Here is a 25,890-nt window from a genome sequence, read left to right as displayed (position 1 = left end):
AGTCGAAGTTAACAGTTTATTTTGATTCTGAATGGGTGTGCGTACAACATTTGTCACATCAGGATGAACACTGGCTTTATAAATCTGTGGGATATTTCCATCGAAGGGGGCGATATGTCTTCTAACGAAAGTCTGTGAAATTATATCCGAACTTTTTGAAACCAGAGTTTGCAGAGCACTGACCCCACTCTTTTCCATAGTTGTTTGGGCCGTTACACCGGTTCGTGACTCCACTGCCGTTGTACCTGGTGTAGAGTCGTCAGCCTCAACCAACACGGGAGACAAACAGTTGGACACTGCAGTTCTGTTCTGAGATTCACTTGATAGGCGGCAGTGTGTATCGCAACCAGTTTTGTTAGAGTCGATCAAGACGGAAGATGAACAGTTAGACACATGAATCTTGTTCTGAGCAGCAACTGATGGAGAGCTATCACCACATCCATTGGGACTACATGATAGGTTACTTACAGCTGGACTATTCGTGCGAACGACATCCGCATAAGACATGGGTTTACTCAAAGATTTCATCAGCTTAACTCTAAGTTGCTCGGTGATGGTGTGGAGAGTTTCATTTTCTTTCATCAACACGCTTTGAGTAGTTTTCAGTGACGTAATCTCATTACGGAGCAGTTCTATTGTTTGAGATTGTGCCTGTACCTTATTGTTTACATCAGCACGGAATGCATTAAGGTCATTCATATTCACCAATGTGATTTGGGTTGCCTTCAGAGATATAATCTCTTCTCTGAGCGAAACGACAGTTTGTTGTAGATGACCGCAATCACTCTTGATTTCCGCTAGCGAGAGTCTTGCTGAATTAATCACTTGTTCTGCTTGCCCTGAGCTATGTTCATCGTCATGTTCACAATGTTCAGCTTGTACATTAGGGTTTGATTTCTTCTTGCTAAAAATAGAATCGATCTCGCAAGGATCCCCTTTTATAAATATAGCTAAAGAATAACAATCCCTTGCATATTTTATTAAACTACTTACACCATTTCTGTTTTTTCTAACAACCAAATATCCAGATGGACAGCCAGGAAAACCTCGTGCTCTACTAAATAAAACTGACCTGTACCAGGTTACAATATCTTCACTGTCGTGTGAAACCTCTAGCAATTTCTCAATATACATGTCTCTGGGTAGATTATCTAGTTCCTGATCAAGTCTTCTAATATAGTCCTGATTGGGAACCTGAGATATGACATCTTGATATGTTGGGCTGTTACAACGGTGACTCAAATCTTGGGCATCTCTGTCAAAACATGTATTATCAACATTCTGTGTACTCGTGTACTGAGGTTGCGAGCATAGATCTGCCTTGTTTGCATTGTCAGGCTCATCACTCACCAAATCTGCGTCATAAAAAGCATTTAAACCACAATTATGTTAGGACAGAAACTACAGTAACTAGTATAAAAGGGTATGACAGAAAATACAGTAACTAGTATAAAAGGGTATGACAGAAAATACAGTATCTAGTATAAAAATGTATGACAGAAACTACAGTATCTAATATAAAAGGGTCTGACAGAAACTACATTATCTATTATTAAAGGCATAACAGAAACTACAGTATCTAGTATAAAATGTTATGACATAAACTACAGTATCTAGCATTAAAAGCGTACAATAAGAAATATAGTACCTAGTATAAAAAGCTATGACAGAAACTACAGTATCTAGTATGAAATGTTATGACAGAAACTACAGTATCTAGAATAAGAAGGTACGATACAAATACAGTATCTAGTAGAAAAAGGTATCACAGAAACTACAGTATCTAGTATAAAAGGTATGACAGAAACAACAGTATCTAGCATGAAAAAGGCATGACTTCAACTACAGTATCTAGTATAAAATGTTATGAAAGAAACTACAGTATCTAGTACAAAAAGGTATGATAAAAATACATTATGTAGTATAAAAAGGCATGAAAGAAACTACACTATCGAGTTTGAAAAGGTTTGACTACAGTCCAGTATCTAGTATGTGAAGGGCTTGAGAGAAACTACACTATCTAGTATAAAAGGATACGATAAAAATACAGTAGTATAAAAAGGTATGACAGAAACTAGTGTCTAATATAAAAAGTTATGACAGAATATGCAGTATCTAGTATAAAATGTTATGACAGAAACTACATTATCTAGTATAAAAGGTATGACAAAAACTATTGTATCTAATGTAAAAAATACAGTATCTAGTATAGAAAGTTATTTCCAAGGCCCTCAAGACAACAGTCGTTGTCAACTGAAGGTAGCTTAAATGCGCAAATAACACAGACATATTTCTCTAAGCATATAATGATCATACATCACGAATCTCTAATTTCACACTTGCATGGTTTATATTGTTTCGTATTTCTGTTACTTTGTATTAATTCTTTCCAAGCTGAATACTAATAATTCACGCCACGCAATGCAAAACACGACCCAAACACCAAAGAATTATTCCTATCTCATATTCCCTGTGCCAAACAAAAAGAATTATTCCTATCTAAAATTACTAAATACGTATACCTAAAGAATCCAGACAATTCCCTGTGCCAACATATTAGTGAGGGTCCATTTTACGAAAATAATCCATGCTGTCACAAAGCCTCGTGAATACTGTACATTATGACGGATGCTCCATGAAAACTGTACATTTATGACGCACGCTCCCCGAAATTGGCAAATAAGTTGAATTGCGAAATATCTTTCCAACACCAACTCCCATATAATCAACAAATAATTGTTAAAACCTAACAAAGCTTTAAACGGAAACGTAAATACAAATCTCACATTCCCTAAGTTTAATACAGTATGATGAAGACTACAGTATCTATTATAAAAAATGTATGATAAAGACTACAGTATCGGGTATAGAAATATATGATAAAATATATAGTATATAGTGTAGACAAGTATGACAAAATCCACAGTATTGTAATGTATATTTAATTTGTATTGTTCTTAGTTTTTTCTCCATGTTTGTATGGTACATATAATTGTATTTTGGACTTGTCCAAAATCGAGTTAATTGTGTACCTAAGTACAACCCATCATTTTTTAAACAAATAATACCTAGCTAATATGTTTTGAGTGTGGGTTAAGTATTAGGATTATTATCAACGTAAATAAACACATTTATTGGGGTCTGGGTCTAGGGCATTAGTATTCCCATAAAGATACCCAGCCTGCCTAATGTTTACCACATTCCTTATTATAATTCTAGTGCAAATCTTATATTTTTTAAAACAATTTAAGGTGTTCTAGAAATGAACTCTTTTGTGCTACATCCTAGCTTTTCTTTTGTGTCTCAGTTTTTTTATATATAATCTTTTTTACATTAAAAATATTAATTCTTGCTTTAACATCTTTAGGCTGAATCAATCTTACTGTTGTGTTTAGATTTCGATTTGGATGAAATTATTTATTCAAATTATTATTCACTGGAAATACAAAGAACGTTTAAATATTCTTGGACAAAATCTTAGTTTGGAATTATACCGAATTCAGATAAGGACATATTTGATTATATTAATATGATTAATTGGAAGATTATATATCATCACACACTGCAGGCTACTGATATATTAGTTCATTCAAGACTAAAGGCACATCAACGCCTTCAGCGCTCGATCTTATTTCGAACACCATTATAATTTTATTAATTAGTACTGGTGATAGAACTTTTAGACTATTTGGGATTTAATTTGCAATACTGTAAGGTCTTTTAAATTTTCACTCTGTATTCGAGGGGGAAAACAATTTTGGTAGGTTTTCGCTCTTTTCTATTACTTATTTTAAGACCATAGAGTCGTAATAGTATATAGTATTAAAGGTGTATTACAAAATACAGTATCGCGTACAGAAATGAGGAAAGAATCCTAACTGACTTGTCTAGAGATAAACTGAAAATACATCGTTGCCATACTTTGTAAAACTTTTTTTTAATGTTACGTTTTCAGCTAATCCAGGGTTTTTTAAAATCCTACATGTCTCTGATAAATACTAGTATCCATTCTGCATGATACAAATAGCAAAAAGAGTGTCATATTTAATTTTATCTGACATTTACATCCACCGTACCTAAACCTTGTCTCGGAATTCATTTAAGTTGTTGTTCTATTTTCACCGTAAAAATCTATCTCCAGTGTCTTGATATTTGTTTTTATAAGCAACGATACATATTTTTTTATAAATGTTATCTTGAACTTACTGTCAAATTATATTAAATCGGGCTTTCATCCGAATCACCCAACCGTGTACCAGCTGATACATATGTACAATATTATTTGGAAAGCACTCGATCGTGGGGAAGAAACGTGTGTAATATTTTGCTATGTATAAAAGGGGTTCGACCGAGTCTGGCATAATGGTGTTGTCCATAAACTTAAAAGGTATGGAATAGAGTCAGATCTGATTAATTGGTTCATTATACATCTTTCAGATATGACACTAACTGTTATTGTGAAAACTGCAGAATCTACAACTCAGTCTGCTGAAGCTAAATCGTAGCCCTGGGAAGGGAGTTATCTAATGTTGTGAGAACTTGTAGCCCAACATGGTTTGCATGATTTAGGTAATAAAATATGTTTAAACCAGTACGATTTACAGTGTCAAAAATTAACCCACTTTGAATTATTTTATTTTGATTTTCTGTATTCTATCCAGCTGATGTAAATACTCAACCAACATCAACTTCTCCAAGTGACACGAACACAAATTTGGCATCGACGGTCGCGCCCTTTTCACAGACAGAGATAGAACTATCTACATTATCATCAGCTTCGAGGAGTACTCCAACGAATGCTTCGTTGGCGAGCTTACCTTTAATGACAACAACAGATCATACTCCTTCTGGATCAGTTGGCAATACTGATTCAACAGTTGAGACGATTCCGATCTCTTTAACGCCTTCAACACAAGCATCGCCAGTTTCTGCCTTTTCATCTACAGTACCTGCGTTTGTGTCTAACGTTGCTGAGATGTGCTCCACAACTGAAAGTATTACTGTCGTAGACAATTTTCTACATTTAACGTCCCCAGGGTTTGAAGAATATAGTATGTACCCCACGAATATCCTGTGTACCGTTTCTCTTCAAGCAAATATTGGAAGCAAGGTGATTTAAATTTGTGTTCATAATGTTTAAAATTTAAAATTATACGCAGCGACTGAGTTTTTTCATATTTACAAAAAGAAACTGTCAGCAAAATTATTCTTCATGTCAAGCAACTGAATTATTGCCAGTTACAGTCATTCTGCGACGTACAATCTTGCAACAGTGTCAGACGTCTATTTTCAGTAAAATGTCATCGTAATTCATACACTCAGCATTGACTCAGAATAATAAACTTTTAGCGGGTTTGGATGCTTCAATCAAATTTTTTTAAAAAAAGGTATAACTTTTCATTGGTTGATTGTCTGAAATATTTCTTGTGTTGTTCTTGTTTAATATGTAAATTAAATATGCAATTATGATCCGTACCTTGTTTAAACCCGACTCCGCTGTAAGTATGAAAACAGCGGGGTTACCTTAAGCGATATCTGGAGGAACCTGAAAATGAATGAGCTGTCCAATCACATGATGTAATGACATCAGAAAAACTCCTGAAAATTCCTTGAATGGACTGTATGACCAACTTTAGAAGATTAAATTCACTCTTCAGCACAACACCTTACCCCACTTCGCGCTTGTTGTAAATTCGTCTCACTTGTATATATCCGACAATATTTACCAACGTGTCATGCGACCCTTGATTGATTGATTGATGATGATGATGATGATGACGATGATGACAATGATGATGATGATGATGACGGTAATAGTTCTTTTTTAAAGTAGCTTTAAAAATTTGCAGTCATATCGCTGCGATGTCTGCAGTGTGACAATTTATAGTAATATCTAGTACTGAGGAGTCATGCCACAGAGACATGTAGTATGTGTGTATGTATGTATGTATGTATGTATGTATGTATGTATGTATGTGGGGTGGGGTGGGGTGGAGGGTGTTGTGGGGGTAAAGTGCCAAAAGTGTAGCTGTCTGACTAATTTATACCAATTTGCAGCTCGAGATATCATTCCTTCATTTTGACGTAGAAGGCAACAGTTTGTGCAGCTGGGACAGTCTGCAGATTTTTGATGGCGCCAACGACACAGGGACGGTGCTAGGGAAATTATGCGGAATGTCTCTTCCTGGTCCATTAGCTTCCACTGGCCGTTATCTGTTCTTAAAATTTGTATCCGATGAAATTATCGCTAAAACCGGATTTAAAGCAAAGATCAATTTAATCAAAGGTAATCTTATGCCATTACGATTTGCATCTATCTGATTGGCCAGATCCGTTTTGACCTTTTTGGGGTCATACCCATATATGCCCACTTTTTTAAGCCACGCCGACATGCACTAATGTTCCGTACATATACTCAATGAATGAGGACTATATGTAGAATATAGGCCACTCAAACTCAGACTTCGTACATAACATTTCAATTATGAACCAAATCCTGGGCCTTTTTAAAAATAAATGGATATATTTTCTAATGTTTCAAGTAAAATACACTTTAAATAAATAAATGAACATTGTCTGCTTAAATATCTTGAAGTGAAGACATGACGGTGTATATATATATGTATGTATGATATGAAATCTATATATCGTTACAATATGGAAAATCGAAATTTTCTTTTAGAGTTAAAAAAAATAAAGGTGAAAACTATTTGCCTACAGGAGGGGGGGACGACCTTACGACCTTCCCATTCTTAGCAACACGATTTAACCAGCTGAGCTATATGTCCATTTGATAGATGTTGTGTTAGACAATATATACCACACTTTTACCATATGTTGCCAGTGAACGTTTTGCGGATATACACTAAGCAATATTTAGTTTCAAATATATATATATATATATATATATATATATATATATATATATATATATATATATATATATATATATATATATATATATATATAGGGGGGTGTGTGTGTGTGTGTGTGTGTGTTTTAAACAATGGATGGTTGTACGGGCAGACGAATGATCAGACTGATGAAATAATCCAACTATGATCGACGAGTAACTACAAGGATATGCCTTCTTCACGTGTGCAGGCATGTAACTTGATGAATAGCTAGACAGCACTTTTCAGCTAGATAAATAGCTAGACAGCCACTTCATAACTAGATAAATAGCTAGACAGACACTTCATAGCTAGATAAATAGCTAGACAGACACTTCTCAGATGAATCATTTAACTACATTACAAAAGCGGGACCATGTTCGGACCTGATAAATTATACTGTACACACAGTGTTACGTTATACTCAAGGCTACGTTATATGTGAGACTACTTCATGCACAAGGCAACGTTATAACTATGGTGACTATAAGAGATATTGGCAATCATTTGTATTATCAACTTAAATTTCTCATACTGTTGTCCCTTACAGTACATTTTTTACAAGAGTTGACTGTATGGCGTAATAAAACAGATTGCTAAGATGACAGATATAACATACCAATAATCGAAATTGTACATATCGATGTGTCATATTCAGGTAATATTCTACACTGTAATGCAGAATTGTGTAACATGGTTTTGTGCAACGTAGTTTAGTGTAGCGTACAATTGTGTAACGTACAATTATGGTAGTTTGAGGCGAAAGGATAGTTATATTTTATGTATATTGCTGATTCTCAGGTTCACAGTGAAACATTAGCATGAGCAAGTATTTTAAGAAACCGTGACAATTAATTGCTTGTGTGAAAATAAATTTCACATTCTCCTAAGTGCCGTGTTTTGTTACTATTGAATATACAATTTATATTTAATGCTATTATATACTCCTTTTTTACCGTTAACATCACATTTGCTGAATCGTGCAGTATTTTACTATACTGAACACCTTGATATTGCACGTACGTGCACGACACGTGTGCCTAAAAATAATATAGTGTATGAGGAACTACTTTGTAAACAAATCATGCACAATCATGTAGTAGCTCGACTATTTAGGTTTTAGTTTTATTAGATTTGTTTGTGGATGAACTAAAGCAGCTGTTTTGTCTACTTGAAAATAGAGACGATAAAGTGAACAATGTGGATGAGTGTACTGAGTCAGAAATAAAACTTTCAAACAAGCAAGTGAATGAACGTGACATTCGCTATGTCCACAACAAACGTGAGAGACGCATTATTGAAAATACCATTCTGATCATTAAAACAGTTATTTAGGAGAAATGTTCGTAACTTTTCCGTTATGAAGTGGCTCTGACTATGAACAGTGCTATCTGGAGTATATAAAAATAGTATGGAAAAGATACTGAGCGCAAGGGCTATCGCATATCGATCAGAGACGTACCATTTTACAAGTGAAAGTACTTAATTCGTGGGGAATAAATGCAACTGAAGGCTTTTGTAGAACAGTAAGGGCCGCAGAACTAATAAGGCAAGACAACGAATAATTCTTATTCGGCTGGCTGTCTGGACTGTCACACACCAGCTACTTTGCAATTTTCCGTGTCAACTTTGTTGATAAAATGTTTCGTATTTCGGCTAGCGATAGACGCCATATAGGACATAAAATAGCTGGGGTTTGTACAATGAGCGTGCAAGTGACAGACATCAACATGGCTTCTTCAGCTGGTAATAAGAATGGCAGAAAATATACTTACATTTTTGCATCTTGAATTTCCTCAAGATGTACTTTCTTTGTTCTGCAAATCCGAATTAATTGAGCTATGTCATGGGTTCTAAAACTTGATTTCACATTTCAAAATTGTAGTGTAATTTCGACTATATTTCCAACAGCAATAAGATTCTCATCACATCACTCAAAATGAAATGAACGTGATATTCCCTAGCATCCTTTTGATAATTACGATTAAAAGAGTTCATATATATTTCCCACATTATGATTCCTAACATTCAATGGCAGAGCAGAAACACACGATACATGAATTTAGTATGCACAACATCTACACAGTCAAATGAAGTCACTTAATGCAGCTATCTTAACAGTATGCATGTAAAAAGGTTATTTCCATAGCAACACGCCTAAATAAAACTGTTTCACGAGAATTTTAAAAATATCCAAACAGCTGTACCATCATTTTTCTACAATCTAATTTGTTGTGGGTGGGGTGGTGCACCGTTTTCAAAAACACCTTAAGTTGGCGCGTTTCTTAATTTTGATAATATAATAAAACTGTCTTTCTGCATTACAGGAGTGGACGAAAAACCAACGACTGAATCAGGAACGACAACATCGGTCTCAACTGCCACCCCAAAACTTACTACAGGGACATTGTCATCTCTTTCTGTCATTCCATTTTTGCATTCCCTTTGCTCCTCCACATCTTCAACACACCATTCGAAAGTGGTGTTTGCTTTAGCGTTCGGAAGTACTACAACAATTCTAACGAATACACCATCACTGTCTTCAACACCTGTACCTAGTTTTCAAACTGAAAAAATCGACATATGTTCAGTTGAGAAACTAACAATCTACAAATCCATCGCATTAATGTCACCGAAGGATAAGGACACGGGAATGTATCCAACAAGTATTATATGTGGGCTGACGATAATAAGTAAATCTTCTGTAAGGAAAAATATTTTTATGAGAAAACTTTCCATATGTTTCATCCTTAGTACTGTCATTTAGTGGACACTTCGTTAGTATATGTTAGCTTATTTGTTTCTATTAATCTTTTTTTCTAAAGCAGAAAGCAAGAAAATATAAGGGCGATTAAATATAGTTATAATACATTTACTTTTTACATATTATTAAAAAATAGTGATGGCAATGAATATTCATTATCCAAATCCTGTATAGAAATCTGAATCAAATGTCGCAATCTTCTCAAGCCTCTGCTGAAATTCCTTCAAAGTTCGATTAATTGAAACTGAAACAGCGATGCCTTGTATAATCTGTTGAAAAATGATATGCGTTTTGCACATTTCTTGCCATTTTCTCTGATTATTATCGTTGCACATAGAAACACAAATCCATCTCGCTATTGACGCTTTTGATTTTTATTGTTGCAATAGAGCTTTCTCGGAACATTATATATTGACTTTTACACATTTTGTACAGTTTGAACATTTATTACTTAAAAAGTGAAACACTGCTTGGAAAAGGTTTTAGTATTAACGAGGCTTTTGTTCCTGGGTTCATAATGTTCTAATCGATACAGTGAGGCTTTTGTTACTGAATTCATAATGTTCTAATCGATACAGCGAGGCTTATGTTATTGAATTCATAATGTTCTAACCGATAGAGTGAGGCTTTTGTTACTGAATTCATAATGTTCTAGGCAATACAGACTTTAGTTTCTGAATTCATGACGTTCGGATCGATACAATGCCTGCGTTACAAGACTTATCGAATCATTTTGTAAGTATACTATATTAGGGTTTTCATTGAAATTCTTAATTTATTTCTAGGCATTAAACATAAAATTCGAGAAGTTTGATGTTGAGTATCAACAGCATTGCATGTGGGATTATTTGGAAATTTATGATGGCCCTTCAACTGAATCACCTCTGAAGAGCAAATATTGTGGCTCGGATATTCCATCGCCTATTCAGACTAGCGGAAAAGAGGTCAGCTTTCGCTTCCAGTCCGATCACATCATTCCAAGAAGCGGATTTAAACTGAATGTTTCTTTGATTAATAATTCCCCAGGTGAGAGATACTCAGGTACGTTGTTTATTTGTGTATTTAACATGGACGACAGTATCATGGAAAGAAACAAAAACAACAACTCTTCTGATATTTCCAGTGATCATGTTTTCATAAGATTCATAAGTAATACTTTGGGAACACAAACTCAGCTGTTGCTTTTGAGTTGGTTGGTTAAAGGCAGCTTGTGGCCGATGTAATATGGTAACAACACATGTACATCATGACTTTGAAAAAATACAGCAAAGTTCTATTGAAACATTCAATGTGTCAAGGTGTTTGTTTGTGACAGAGTATTCGTTTATTTGCCATAATCAAGCAAAACAATTTACTTACTTCAATTTAATTAAAATATTCCTAATTTCAAATATATTCAGTTTCAACATTAATAATAATAATAATAATAATGATTATGATGATGACGATGAAAATAATAATAATAATAATAATAATAATAATAATAATAATTATTATTATTATTATTATTATTATTATTATTATTATTATTTCTAGGTTTGGATGAACAAACAACATCGGAATTAACGCAAACGTACTCAAATAAACCAACAATAGCAGCTACTACTGCACAGTTCTCAATGGAACCATTAACACCAGCAACTCCTGCACAGTTCTCAATGGAACCATCAACAACAGCAAATCCTTCACAAGTTTTAAAGGAGCCATCAGATGTGTCAACAACAATAACCAGTCAGTCGAATGAAATCATCACACCGTCACTCGAGTCCATAAATATTTGCTCGAGGGGCGAAGTTTTTGTCACAGATAATATCACAGTAACATCTCCTAATTTTCCAAGTAACTATCCAGTAGACACCAACTGTGGTCTACACGTTTCAACCGTAGCAGGGAAGGTATATACAAGATTTACTCGTACAATAAGCAAAATTAAATTTAAACATTTCAGAATTTTCTGAAATTCAAATTGCTGACGTTGATAAAAAAGGAACGTTTAATGGATTAATACCCTTAATTTGTATTAAAATCGTATTTTTATTTCTAAAAGGACAATTTGCGTATATCTTATTAAGTTAACCAGTTACATTTAGTTATTATTATTTTCTAAGTAATATTTGTTGCCAAACTGTATACTGAAGTGCTTCCATTTAGGTTTTGGATAATCTTTTCCAAAACAAGCACCAATACAGCTTCGTGTATTATGTCCCTGCATCTAAACTTATTTTTGCATTATTTGACGTTTTATTTTCCAGAAGCTTGCCTCTGTTATTGATTCTTACTGTCAGACAAGTGTATCATGGCATCATATCTTTCAGGTTTTTTCCATAGAATTTGTACATTTTGATTTGGAGTATCATGGACAGTGTTTGTGGGACCATTTATCTGTATATAACGGAGATTCTGACTCTTCGCCATTGGTTGGCACATTTTGTGGTACGAATCTGCCATTTTCTGTAATGTCTTCCACGAACAATATTTTTGTGAAATTTGTTTCTGATTTATTTATGCCAAACTCCGGATTTCAATGTACCATATATGTGGAGGACTCTATTAATTCAACAACACGCGTTCCAAAAACAGAATCATCTAGTCAACCAGATTCTACAATACTAAGTGGTCAGACTTCTGTGAAAGTTAAACAAATTATGACAACAAAAATAATATTTTCAGCTGAGAAGTTTATTCCATCTGAATCAAGCATAACACCAAATCTGTTAAACAATTCCAATAAAATAAATACTAGTGTGCCGTTTTCAGGAAGTACAAGTATAACAGGGGAAGAGACAAGACACGCGACAACAAAAGAATTTGTATGGGCATCAACTGATGTAAATCCAAATAAGCATAATTCTACTGATGCTGTAAATCCCAGTAACCAGAGTTATACTGAGGCTGTAACTACAAATGACCAACGGTCTACTGGAGCTGTTACTCCAAATAACCAAGCTTCTACCGAATATGTAATTCGAAATAATCAGATTTCTGTCGAAGCTGTAACTCCTAAAACCCAAAGTTCTACTGAATTTGTAACTCCAGATGATCAGAGCTATACTAAAGCCGTAACTCCAAATAACCAAGGTTCTAATGAAGCCGTAACTCCAAATAACCAGGGTTCTACTGAAGCCGTAACTCCAAATAACCAGGGTTCTACTGAAGCCGTAGCTCCAAATAACCAGGGTTCTACTGAAGCCGTAACTCCAAATAACCAGGGTTGTACTGAAGCCGTAACTCCAAAAAACCATGGTTCTACTGAAGCCGTAACTCCAAATAACAAGAGTTCTACTGATACTTATAAACATACAACAACAACAGTCACAAATTCAACACAGACAACAATTGGTATATCTGACACACAACTAACAACGCCAAGTCTTGGTTTTGGATTGCCCCAAGCCTGTAGTGGTGATGGTATGAACATCAGGAATTCTTCTGGAATTATTGATTCTCCAGGATTGCAAAGTAACAAGAAATACCCACACTCAGTGAACTGTACATGGATCATATTAGGCCTAACTGGAAATGTAAGTGCGTTTTAAGCATTTTTCTTGACGAAATTTCACTTTTTCCTATGTAGGAATTTTAGGTAAGTATTTAATACTTTATTTTCACTCAGAATCATCAATGCGATTATATCACGCACACACACACACACATATATATATATATATATATATATATATATATATATATATATATATATATATATATATATATATATATATATGTATGTATGTATTTATATATGACAGACAAATGACTAGATACCCGAGTGATATCGACCTCACTTGACTAGATACACAACTGATGATGACTTTACATGACTAGATACCCAAGTGATGTCGACCTCATATGACTAGATACCCAACAGAGGTCGACTTCAAATGACTAGATACCCAAATGATGTAGACTTCAAATGACTAGATACCCAAATTATGTAGACTTCAAATGACTAGATACCCAAATTATGTAGACTTCAAATGACTAGATACCAAACAGAGGTCGACTTCAAATGACTAGATACCCAAATGATGTAAACTTCAAATGACTAGATACCCTACTGATGTTGACTGCAAATGATTTAATACCCAGATGATGTAGACTTCACATGACTAGACACCCAACAGATGTTGACTTCAAATGACTAGATACCAAACGATGTAGACTTCAAATGACTAGATACCCTACTGATGTCGACTGCAAATCATTTAATACCCAAATAATATCGACTTCAAACTTTTTTTTCTTTTCCAGATCACTTGTATACATAATATTTAACATCGTAAAACTAGAACGGGGGGTGGGGGTGGGGGTCTTTAACTTTTTGCGACTTTTTGACTGAATAGCTGTACTTTAATATATCCGATTTGAACTTTTGCGATTAATCTGGTTTTATTTGTAATTTTTCAGAACTAAGAAATCCTCTGTTTTTAATTATAAGAAATACTGTTAGGTAATATTTAAACGGACATAGTTAAACAGTATGTTTGTGGTCTTTCAAAGTGTTAACGATACAAGTAGAGTCATTAAAGTGTATAGTATGTTGAATCAGTCAGGATCATCAAAGAGCGTAGCTATTTTCAATCAGTCAGGATCATTAAAGAGCGTAGCTATTTTCAATCAGTCAGGATCATTAAAGAGCGTAGCTATTTTCAATCAGTCAGGATCATTAAAGAGCGTAACTATTTTCAATCAGTCAGGATCGTTAAAGCGCGTAGCTATTTTCAATCAGTCAGGATCATTAAAGAGCGTAGTTATTTTTAATCAGTTAGGATCATCAAAGTGCGTAGCTATTTTCAATCAGTTAGGATCATTAAAGAGCGTAGCTATTTTCAATCAGTCAGGATCATTAAAGTGCGTAGCTATTTTTAATCAGTCAGGATCATTAAAGAGCGTAGCTATTTTCAATCAGTCAGGATCATTAAAGAGCGTAGCTATTTTTAATCAGTTAGGATCATCAAAGTGCGTAGCTATTTTCAATCAGTTAGGATCATTAAAGAGCGTAGCTATTTTGAATCAGTTAGGATCATTAAAGAGCGTACCTATTTTTAATCAGTTAGGATCATCAAAGTGCGTAGCTATTTACAATCAGTTAGGATCATTAAAGAGCGTAGCTATTTTTAATCAGTCAGGATCATTAAAGAGCGTAGCTATTTTCAATCAGTCAGGATCATTAAAGAGCGTAGCTATTTTCAATCAGTTAGGATCATCAAACTGCGTAGCTATTTTTAATCAGTTAGGATCATTAAAGTGCGTAGCTATTTTTAATCAGTTAGGATCATTAAAGAGCGTAACTATTTTCAATCAGTTAGGATCATTAAAGAGCGTAGCTATTTTCAATCAGTTAGGATCATCAAAGTGCGTAGCTATTTTCAATCAGTTAGGATCATTAAAGTGCGTAGCTATTTTTAATCAGTTAGGATCATTAAAGAGTGTAACTATTTTCAATCAGTTAGGATCATTAAAGAGCGTAGCTATTTTCAATTAGTTAGGATCATTAAAGAGCGTAGCTATTTTCAATCAGTTAGGGTCATTAAAGTGCGTAGCTATGTTCGAACAGTTTGAATCATTAAAATGTTTAATTATGTAAAAACCGTTAATCTTGCCATCCACTGCCATCGGATCAAGCACCAATGGAAATAATGGTTGCCAAAACTGTACTCATTGTCTTTGGAAATTACATGTTTGCTGTCGCATTGTAATTGCAAAAATAAGTGACAATTTCTGCCCGAGAATCCCGTTATGTGTTCTTTATATCTGTGTTAATTGTCACCAGTACTAGATAATGCATACGAAGATTGCACACAGTATTTTGTGTGCATAACGAACAGAAACATATTATTGCTTTGATATATCAAATTCACAACATTGCGTCATTTTGCAGAAGATATAGGTAAAATTTGCTTTTTCATGCTATTTGCAGACGATATGGGTAAATCTATTTTTATAATATTTGCAGAAATATAGGTTAATTTTGTTCGATGTTATTGTGCAAAAGATATAGGTAAATTTTATTTCGTGCTATTTGCAAAACATATAGGTAAATGCTGTTTGATGTTATATGCAGAAAATATAGGTACGTTGTGTTTTATGATTCTGGAGAGGATAACGGTGTATTTTGTTGGTCTTATTTGCAGAGGATATCGGTGCAGTTTGAAGCCTTTGAACTAGAGAAAAGTGATAACTGTAGCAAGGACAGTGTTACTGTATATAAAAATACTATTCAGGACTCCAACTTACTAGGTCGTTACTGTGGACTTCTAGAACCATTTGAAATATACACGATAGAGAGAAAACTTCTAATCCACTTCACAGCAGATGAGGACGGATCAGAACGCGGGTTTATGGCTAAATACACGATAGAAACACCACCTGTTAAAAGTAAGCATTTGTTTTTGTTTTAATAATTTTGAATTATATGTCTGAATAGTTATTTTTTATGATGAATCAAAAAGAAAACGTTACGGTCCATTCATTTCCTGTTTATGATCAGGAACGTAATTCTTAGAGCATGTAATCATTCTGGTGATTTTGTATACAACTGAATTAACCGTAAAGGTTAACATTTTATATTTTAAAACAAAAAATATATTTTCAGTATTGTTGTTTCTGTGTGTTCTCAATTAAAGGTCAGATTGACAAATTTTCTTTTCCAGGATGTTACCTTGAAAATCAATACTTTAGTAATGTGCAGAGGTCTTAGCATCGTTTCTATATGCTTGAAATGTATCAGATGCCGAGAGTACAGATTTTTTTTATAGTATTGATTATTTATACTACCAATATATAATCTGGTTCGAGTTTTGGTATCGATTAGGTGTACTTCGATTGTATCAGTTTCAGATTGCTCAGCAAGGCAAAGTGCTTGCAATGAAGGAACATGTGTAGCTGACGAATGGTTCTGTGATTCCATAGAAGACTGTGCAGGGGGTGTAGATGAAGCAAACTGCGGTAATAACTTATTTACGAACATATTAAATTTCCCAAGCAAACTGTATGCTACATTTGTCAAACCATTGGAAGCATTTGAATTGTTATATTGAAATCTTACTAATCCATTTGAGTTATTGTTTATCAACTGCAACAAAAACCGATGAAGGTAGAGGGCGATATCATTTATGTTTTCATATTAATTTGTTTATCTGTTTCCATCTAAATGACTTTTACACAAGCAGTGGAATGGATTCATAATAAAACTTATAGGCAACACATTGCAATATAATATTGCAATATGAAACACTTTGCAAAATATTATTTCAGCATGCAATACCTTGTAATATATTATTTCAATATGCAATACTTTGCAAAATATTTTTTCGGCATGGAATACTTTGTAATATACTATTTCAATATGCAACACTTTGCAAAATACTATTTCTGCATGCATTACTTTGTAATATATTATTTCAAGATGCAATATTTTCCAAAAATATTTTTTCAGCATGCAATAACTTGTAATATATTACTTCAATATGCAATACTTTGCAAAATAGTATTTCAGCATGCAATACCTTGTAATATATTATTTCAATATGCAATACTTTGCAAAATATTATTTCAGCATGCAGTACGTTGTAATATATTGCAATACTTTGCAATATATTATTTAAATATGCAATACTTGGAAAATATTTTTTGCCATGGAATACTTTGTAATATATTATTTCAATATGCAATACTTTTTTAACACATTCTTTTTATATGCAATACTTTGCAAAATATAATTTCAAGATGCAATTATTTGCAACATACTATTTCAGTATGCAGTTCTTTGCAACATATTACTCTAACGTTTATGCTGAACTGTTATACAGATTGGAAAGTAATAATATACTAATAGGTTTTATGGAAATTCTTCATTTATCAGCTATTTGCTCGGACGCACAGTTCCAGTGCGATTATAATAGATGTATTGCGGCAAACCGAAGATGTAATGGGATACACGATTGTCAGGACAAGACGGACGAAGATTTTTGTGGTAAACCTTTAGTTTAATGCCTAATTTTTGCTTGTGAGAATTTAATATAATTTGCCTTATGACATGAAGCCCGAGATCTGGGAATGTAGAATATGCCTCATGCTTTGTCCCTCAGGTCATACAAAAGAGTTGTTAAATCTTATCTTGCACCAACACGATCCAAGTAGGTAACGCGTATACTGTCAGATTATTTACATTCTATGGACATGACGCTCCCCCCGCTTTGCATAATGCTCACTGAAATCGCTACTTTTGTATTCTCAACACGTTATGGTGCATTGGTCACCCTTGAAATCTCGCTCGTTTGGACATTTCATTCTTTGCTTCGGTTTTTTAAATGGCGCTTTCCTTCGTCCATAAATAGATATCAAACTCAGGTTCTGGTCTGTGATGTGACTTGTTTGTGATAAGGGTAGATAAGTTTGTAATACGGGTAAATTCCTCTCATTTTCAATTATAACATCTTTAAGATCTCTATGTTTCGTTGTGGATACAATAATGCATATTGGATATGTTATATTGAAAAGTCTTTCGACTTGTTACGCTAGGTCGGGCTGGTTCTTTTTCTGCAACCTGAGTATGTAAAGAACCACATGTTGCTGGCAGTGAAACTGGTTAGCTGTCCATTTAAATCTTTAAGCGATACTTGATTGACGGATATCAAAGTCGGTTGAGGGGTCGTTTAGTCCTTGTTATTATACGATCGTAACCATGGATTAATTGCAAAATATATTCTTACCGCTCGTGCTGGCACATAAATGTTTACTTGCACGTGATTCTCAGTTTTATCTCCTTTTATTGAAAAGATATAGCGATATGTCATCCTTGACTTGTAACACAGACTGCACATCACATTCTATTATTGAAAAGATATAGCGATATGTCATCCTAGAGTTGTAACATAGACTGCACATCATATTCTATTATTGAAAAGATAGAGCGATATGTCATCCTTGACATGGACTTGTAACACAGACTGCACGTCACATTCTATTATTGAAAAGATATAGCGATATGCCATCCTTGACATGGACTTGTAACACAGACTGCGCATCACATTATGTGATTGAAAAGAAATAGCGATATGTCATCCTTGACTTGTAACACAGACTGCACATCACATTCTATTATTGAAAAGATAGAGCGATATGTCATCCTTGACTTGTAACACAGACTGCACATCACATACTCATTTTAATTTCATCGTCTCTGATTAAAACTGTCTTTATGTACTGGAATTAAACGTTTGTCGTGATTTTTAGTAATACCTATTCTCTTGGATCATTCTTTTAAGAATCACTTAATTAATGATGGCATCTTCAGAAATCACTCCAAAGCTTCTCGTTTGTTAGGAAATATAGGAAATAAATATGTTACGGATGGAATTAGACTGGATTTTAAAAAGGCTATTTAATAATTCATGTCCTTTACCTTAAATTATCTTTGTAAAGACAAAAAATAAGGATGGCTTCGAACTTTTAGGTTGAAATATTTTCTATCTCTGAATACTATCACGTACATCATGTACTTGGTATTTTTTTAAAATAATACAAAAGCCACACATTACGTAAATGCTTCCATAATATATCTTTAGAATTATAATGCATGCTCATTTACTACAAGACCCGTGTTATCTTTATATTCTTCATTTGTTCGTATTGTTGATGTAACTTTGTTGCCTTTGATGAATCGATTATATTGTTTTGGATATCACAGTCAGCATTACAAACATTAATGGCAGCCTTAGAATCATGTACGAGAACAAATGGTACCCGGTATGTGGAGTTGGCTGGACCACTGCCCTTGGACATGCGCTCTGCAAAACGGCCGAATACAGATCTATCTATCTATCTATCTTTCTATCCACTCACCGACCTTCCCACCCACCTATCTATCTATTTATATGTCTACCCACCCACCTGTCTGTCTGTCTGTCCATCCATCTATCTATCTATCTATCTAAGTACCTGTTTGTCTATGTCTCCCTGCCTGTCAGAGTGTCAGTCAGTTATTCCGTCAGTAAATTAATGAAAAGTTCCCACTAACATTTGTCCATTAAATTATAATAATATATATAGATTGTATGTTGGATATATATTTGATCCAGCTAGAACCAGACTAAAAATTATCGTGTCAATATATGAAGGGTAGTTCTTAGAGCTTTAGGGTTCTATGCAAGGTTTATCCCATAAGCTTTCATTGCGAACTCATAGTTCTCATTGATCCAAATACTTTAATGTGAGCTAAGAACTTACAAATTTGACACTTTTCACTTTCAACTAAATCACAATGATAATCCTCACTTTGTCATTGTAAAAGTTCTCATACACGCCATCTGAACCTGTCAGATGAGTCATGGTACTTAGGTTACAGAGTTGACTGCAGTGTTTAGAATGAGATTTGTGAGATTTACCCGTGTCGAAACGTATTTGAATTCCATATTGAACTTCTTTTCATGGCCGTAAAAGGTCAGCAATATCAAGAGGATTATGAACGGATTTATGCGGATTTAGTTATCCATTTAAATTAACTTTCCTTTTGGCTTCTTTGAAGATCTAACAACTTTCATGTTCAACATGAACCATCACCATCAGTTCTATTGATTTCAACATGACCCATAAGAATCAATTTGTAAAATAATGTATAATTTTATTTATACTGGGGTAATTTCAATAAATTTCCTTGTGTACAATATAAAAATATTAAGAGTTTTATATTTACGACAAAAGGTGAAGATTTATTATGTGCAGTCAGACATTTGTTATAATCTACTGAAATATAGTTTGAATCGATGTAAATTGCAAATGAACTTATCTGAAGTATACATTCTAGAACGCGTGTGGTCGCATTTAATGTATCCTCCTAATGCTTTCAAAAGGGTTTCACATCTTTGTTAAAGTTTATTGCCTTATAACACAACTTAGAAACGTCCGACATATTGACCCGAAGTAGTCGGTAGGTACAAATATTTTGTTTCACTTCAATGCACGGGTTGAATGGCTTACCTGCTTCAGTTCATCACTCTGATAAATCGATGTGATTTGGGTCATGTCCAGTGTTATATTCTTTAATCAGCTATCATAACAGGATATGTATAGGTCTTATAATTTAGTTAAGAGAGGTTCTATTGTTGTTTAATTGATTAAATGTATTCACAAAAGCAAACATATCGTTACGTGCAAAAGAAGGACATGTCTTTGTGTGTGTGTGTGTGTGTGTGTGTGAGTTGGATTTTTAAAGTTGTTTAACAATTTTTCAGTGATATTGTTACGATGTCTGCAATGTGGCAGTTTATAGTGATGTCTAGCACTGGGGCATCATGCCGCAGACATGTAGCATCATGTCCCATCCAGTCACATTATCATAATACCAGACTGACCAGTTCTAACACTAACCTCTTAATGATGAACGCCTAGCGAGGCAGCTGTTAGTACCATTTTTATAAGTCTTTGGTATGAATCGACCTAGGTTCGAACCCTCGACCTCTCGCACTCGAGGCAGACGCTCTAACCATTAGGCCACCTGAGCGGTCTGCACATGCATTTAAGAAGGCCAAGAAACACGTTTTCTACTAAAAAAAAATTGAAAAGTATTTCAACCAAAAAGTTAATCGAGAAAGGGAGATTTTGGAAAACTTCTTTTGGTATTAATTATTTCAGTAGCTCCTTCCAATTTCAGAGAGATGGCCATTGTTTCCTTCCTCCCACTGAAAGTCAATACGACGATGATACTGATCAATAGCATATATAATATCCATCAGAACATCGAAATAAGGTAACAACTGAATAGAAATGTTTTCATGTTTGATGCCTAATAACCATTTGAACATCGAAATAATGCAACAGCTGAATAGCATTGTTTTCATGTTTAATGCCTAATAGCCATTTGAATATTGAAATAATGCAACAGCTGAATAGCACTGTTTTCATGTTTAATGCATAATAACCATTTGAATATTGAAATAATGCAACAGCTAAATAGCATTGTTTTTGTGTGTAATGCCTAATAACCATTTGAATATTGAAATAAGGCAACAGCTGAATAGCATTGTTTTCATGTTTAATGCCTAATAACCATTTGAATATTGAAATAAGGCAACAGCTGAATAGCATTGTTTTCATGTGTAATGCATAATAACCATTTGAATATTGAAATAAGGCAACAGCTGAATAGCATTGTTTTTTATGTTTAATGCCTACAACAAATGTCAATGTTACCACAATTTCTGTTTCTATTAGTTTCAGTTATAACAAAGGTGGACAATAATGCCTTTCCAAATATCTTTGTTATTAGTAAAATAGAACAAAAACGTGTACTCCATCAGGGTGTCTCTATTATTAGTAAAATAGAATAAAAACATTTATACTCCATCAGGGTGTCTCTGTTATTAGTAAAATAGAATAAAAACATGTATACTCCATCAGGGTGTCTCTGTTATTAGTAAAATAGAATAAAAACATGTATACTCCATCAGGGTGTCTCTATTATTAGTAAAACAGAATAAAAACATATATGCTCCATCAGGGTGTCCATCAGGGTGTCTCTATTATTAGTAAAATAGAATAAAAACATGTATACTCCATCAGTGTGTCTGTATTATTAGTAAAATAGAATAAAAACATGTATGCTCCATCAGGGTGTCTCTATTATTAGTAAAATAGAATAAAAACATGTATACTCCATCAGTGTGTCTCTATTATTAGTAAAATAGAATAAAAACATGTATACTCCATCAGGATGTCTATATTATCAGTAAAATAGAATAAAAACGTGTACTCCATCAGGGTGTCTATATTATCAGTAAAATAGAATAAAAACGTGTACTCCATCAGGGTATCTCTGTTATTAGTAAAATAGATGAAGAATGTTCACACTCCATCTGGATGTCTATACTGTTAATACAACAGACGAATAATGTATTTACTTCATCTGGGCTTCTTTATTATCAGTATATTTGATGAAGAACGTATATATTCCATTTATGTGCCTATGTCATCGGAAATACTGATGAAGTATACACATACTCCATCTGGATGTCTAATGAAAGTTACATTACACTTCCTAAATGATTATATATCTTTCTGTTTAACCCCTCTTATCAGTTTTCGATTGATGATGTTATGATTCTATGGTCATAAACTAAGCAACAGAACGAAACAAAAACATCTTATTTGTAACATGTAACAAACAATTCAATTATCAAAGTTATAAACGAAATACGTGAGAGGAACTTAGAGTATGATGAAGTGAATCCAAACTAATCCTTACAAAGGTATATTGAAGTCCTAAATGAATGTAAAGTTCCTTATAAATTATTATTATTAATTGTCAACACATACGTCAGCATCTATTAATAGATCCTATGTAATACTACGCTCTTGAGATACTCAGGTTACATACGCAAACTTTAACTAAAGATATCTGTACGGTTTACAGTTGAGAATAACAATTATAACAAATTAGATAAAATCAAAGAAAAATATAGATATACATAATAATGAGTACAAAATTTACGATTAAATCTGAGTCAAAATATTTTGCTATCAACGGAATCATGGGACAACATTACAAAATAGAACCTTTGAGAAATGATAATATAGGATATCTTTGCAAAACGGAGTCATGGAATACCTTTACTGAACTATACATTTGCACAACAATACTCCCATGTTCTTATTTCGTGTATCATTACATTATTCTTGTATCAGAATACTACACTGGTCTTATTTTGTACATCACTACATTAGTACTGTGTCAGATAAAGTATGAAAATAGCTTACAAGTTATGCACACACACACACACACACACACACACACACACCTAATAATATGCGGATATATCGTATAATATAGTTTGAATAATATGCGGTCTTTCTTCATACAGTGGTAAATGCCCAGAGCCAGGAGAAGTCAATCTCATCTGCAAAGAAAGTGGTAAGGAACTGAAATAAATGTCACAGAATCAAAATCTAAGCAATATACACTGACGGTTGAATTTCTACTTTAGAATTAAATTATGTATGTTTTGTCTTTAAGGCCTTCCTTTCATCTCAATTTAGTCACCTTTATTCCGTGCTTGTTCGATTATGAAATATTGGAAGAATATTGACCGTATCTATAATTTGCAGGTTTTGATCAGTTTACTTATATCGTATTAGTATATCATAAGGGGGCCCCTAGTGGCCGAGTGGTCTAATGTGCTCTCCGTTAAGATCACTGCCATCTCACCTCTATCTGCGTCGGTTCGAGTCTCAGATTCAGTCAGTGTGGGTATATGAGAAAGCTTGCCAGTAGCTTCTCGTGGGTCGGTGTTTTTTTCCGGTGTTTTCCCGGGTTCTTCCTCCACCATTAATACTGGCCGCCATGTATAGCCTATCGTGTGCTGAAACATGGCGTTAAACCCCACAACAGCAACAATATATCACATGGAGAATAACTGTCCTTTGCATGTGTCAGGGATTGATTAAAATAAATGCAATAAGCTGACATGAACAGTGCTAAACTAGTTTCTAACTAGCCTAAGAGTTTTCGACTCTAAATGCGTCCTTTTCAGAGGCAAATACAAAACAGTGACAAAACAAACAGAAACCTAGAAATGGATGAGCCATATAGCCGTCTGCTTTTTGTGTAAATTTACCCAAGTCCAGCTGCAGAATACTTCTCTTCTCCTGGCCACACATTCAGTGATGTAACACTTATTGCAATTGCTCACAACCCTAAGTGGAATTCCGAAACCCGGAAAGGAAAGGAATATTACTGAATACGCGGCCTTAGAACATTGAAACTAAGCTGTTTAAACCAGAAGAATAGAAGAAGACATCCACGCACAAATAAAATTAAGTAATTCATTCAGTTTGCTTATTAGGCATCCAAAAACCTACCACTAAAACAATGAAATATCCGGGATATAATTTACGGTTACGTAAATTTATACAACAACAGATGGCAATATGGCTCATCAATTTCTATGTCTATATAAATTATATTTTAGCATCAGCATCAAGTCGAAGCCAACTATTTGTAACTTCGAATTTGTCAAGCTTTTAATTTCTGTAGAAATAGTCATGTAAAATTGTGTAATGTCGACGCTTTTGTGTTTTCTGTTTGTCCATATCAGGATTTATTTCCCATGTTTCTAATTAAAACTTCAGACACAATTGTACTTTGAAATTACCATGGTTTTTTATCTACAAAAAGACAAATGCAGGTGATTTTCAATGCAATATGCTGTCAAAATAATTTTCTTTATTTAACGTAAAACGGATTTTTCAACTTTAGTATTGCATACAGCAACTTCTCATACCGACAAGGTCATATTTTCCTTCATTTAATTGAGTCTGGCAACACCTTTAAAATTCGCCCTCATTTTATTTAAATTATTGAACTTCATTTTAGGAAATATTTTATTTTGTGGCAAAGTTTCAATCTCTTTTCAAAAGTCGAAATATTACGTATTTTAGATTATTTATAGCTATTGTCAATGATACTTATCAAAATTACATTTCAGGTTACGGAACCAAAAGTACAAGCATCAGGAAGGGGCGTGTTGTGGGTGGAGACCGCTCCACCCCTGGAGAATGGCCATGGGTAGTTGCAATACGTGCTGGCGAAAAGGTTACGTGCGGCGGAACATTGATATCGAATCAATGGGTTGCTACAGCTGGGCATTGTATGGAATCGTGCGTTGACTGCTTTCCATAATAAAGTCCCTAATGAAATACCTTTTATTTCCACAGTGGAAACTTAGTACTAATATTAGTACCCTAACTCCTACCTCGTGGACAAGTTGAGGCTACGACATCGTAGCTAAGTGGAAACTATGCAAAGCTGATATTAATCTGTCTACGTTTTCATTATCATGTGTTCGAGTCTGAAGATGGAAACCATATAAGACTGATATTAACCTGTCTACGTTTTCAGTATCATGTCTTTTTGTTTCACAGTGGAAACCATGTGAGACTAGTATTAATCTGTGTGCTCTTTAATGCCAGTCATCAAGATGTCATTTCTAATTGAAACAAAATTAATATCTTGTGACAGACGTCCTTTCGAATTATGTCTTGTGACAGACGTCCTTTCAATTAATGTCTTGTGACAGACGTCCTTTCAGTTAATGTCTTGTGACAGACTTCCTTTCGAATTATGACTTGTGACAGACGTCCTTTCAATTAATGTCTTGTGACAGACTTCCTTTCGAATTATGTCTTGTGACAGACGTCCTTTCGAAGTGTCTTGTGACAGACGTCCTTTCGAAGTAT

The 25,890-nt window shown here is 34.1% G+C and overlaps 1 protein-coding gene and 1 long non-coding RNA gene across 2 annotated transcripts in view; both read left to right on the top strand.

Annotated features, from left to right (window-relative positions):
• The window catches only part of LOC149777214 (uncharacterized), a 54,182-nt gene that overhangs the window by 11,827 nt on the left and 16,465 nt on the right, over window positions 1-25,890 (top strand). The window contains exons 3-12 of the mRNA XM_089941385.1: window positions 4,662-5,110; window positions 6,058-6,286; window positions 9,221-9,597; window positions 10,443-10,698; window positions 11,194-11,552; window positions 11,973-13,178; window positions 15,792-16,035; window positions 21,292-21,406; window positions 23,517-23,566; window positions 25,140-25,311. Of these exons, the coding sequence (XP_089797511.1) occupies window positions 4,662-5,110; window positions 6,058-6,286; window positions 9,221-9,597; window positions 10,443-10,698; window positions 11,194-11,552; window positions 11,973-13,178; window positions 15,792-16,035; window positions 21,292-21,406; window positions 23,517-23,566; window positions 25,140-25,311 (3,457 nt within the window). The remainder of the gene's footprint in view (window positions 1-4,661; window positions 5,111-6,057; window positions 6,287-9,220; window positions 9,598-10,442; window positions 10,699-11,193; window positions 11,553-11,972; window positions 13,179-15,791; window positions 16,036-21,291; window positions 21,407-23,516; window positions 23,567-25,139; window positions 25,312-25,890) is intronic.
• Window positions 16,517-20,236, top strand: LOC149777215 (uncharacterized). The gene is made up of 3 exons (XR_016416166.1): window positions 16,517-16,605; window positions 17,522-17,632; window positions 19,349-20,236. It is a non-coding gene; the product is annotated as an uncharacterized LOC149777215 (long non-coding RNA).

This window comes from Sinohyriopsis cumingii, chromosome 18 (assembly GCF_028554795.1).
Source record: "Sinohyriopsis cumingii isolate HCF-2022 chromosome 18, ASM2855479v2, whole genome shotgun sequence".
NCBI classification, from domain to species: Eukaryota; Metazoa; Mollusca; class Bivalvia; order Unionida; family Unionidae; genus Sinohyriopsis; species Sinohyriopsis cumingii.
The sequence above is the reverse complement of the archived record's forward strand: the minus strand, read 5'-3'. Positions and strand labels throughout refer to the sequence as shown.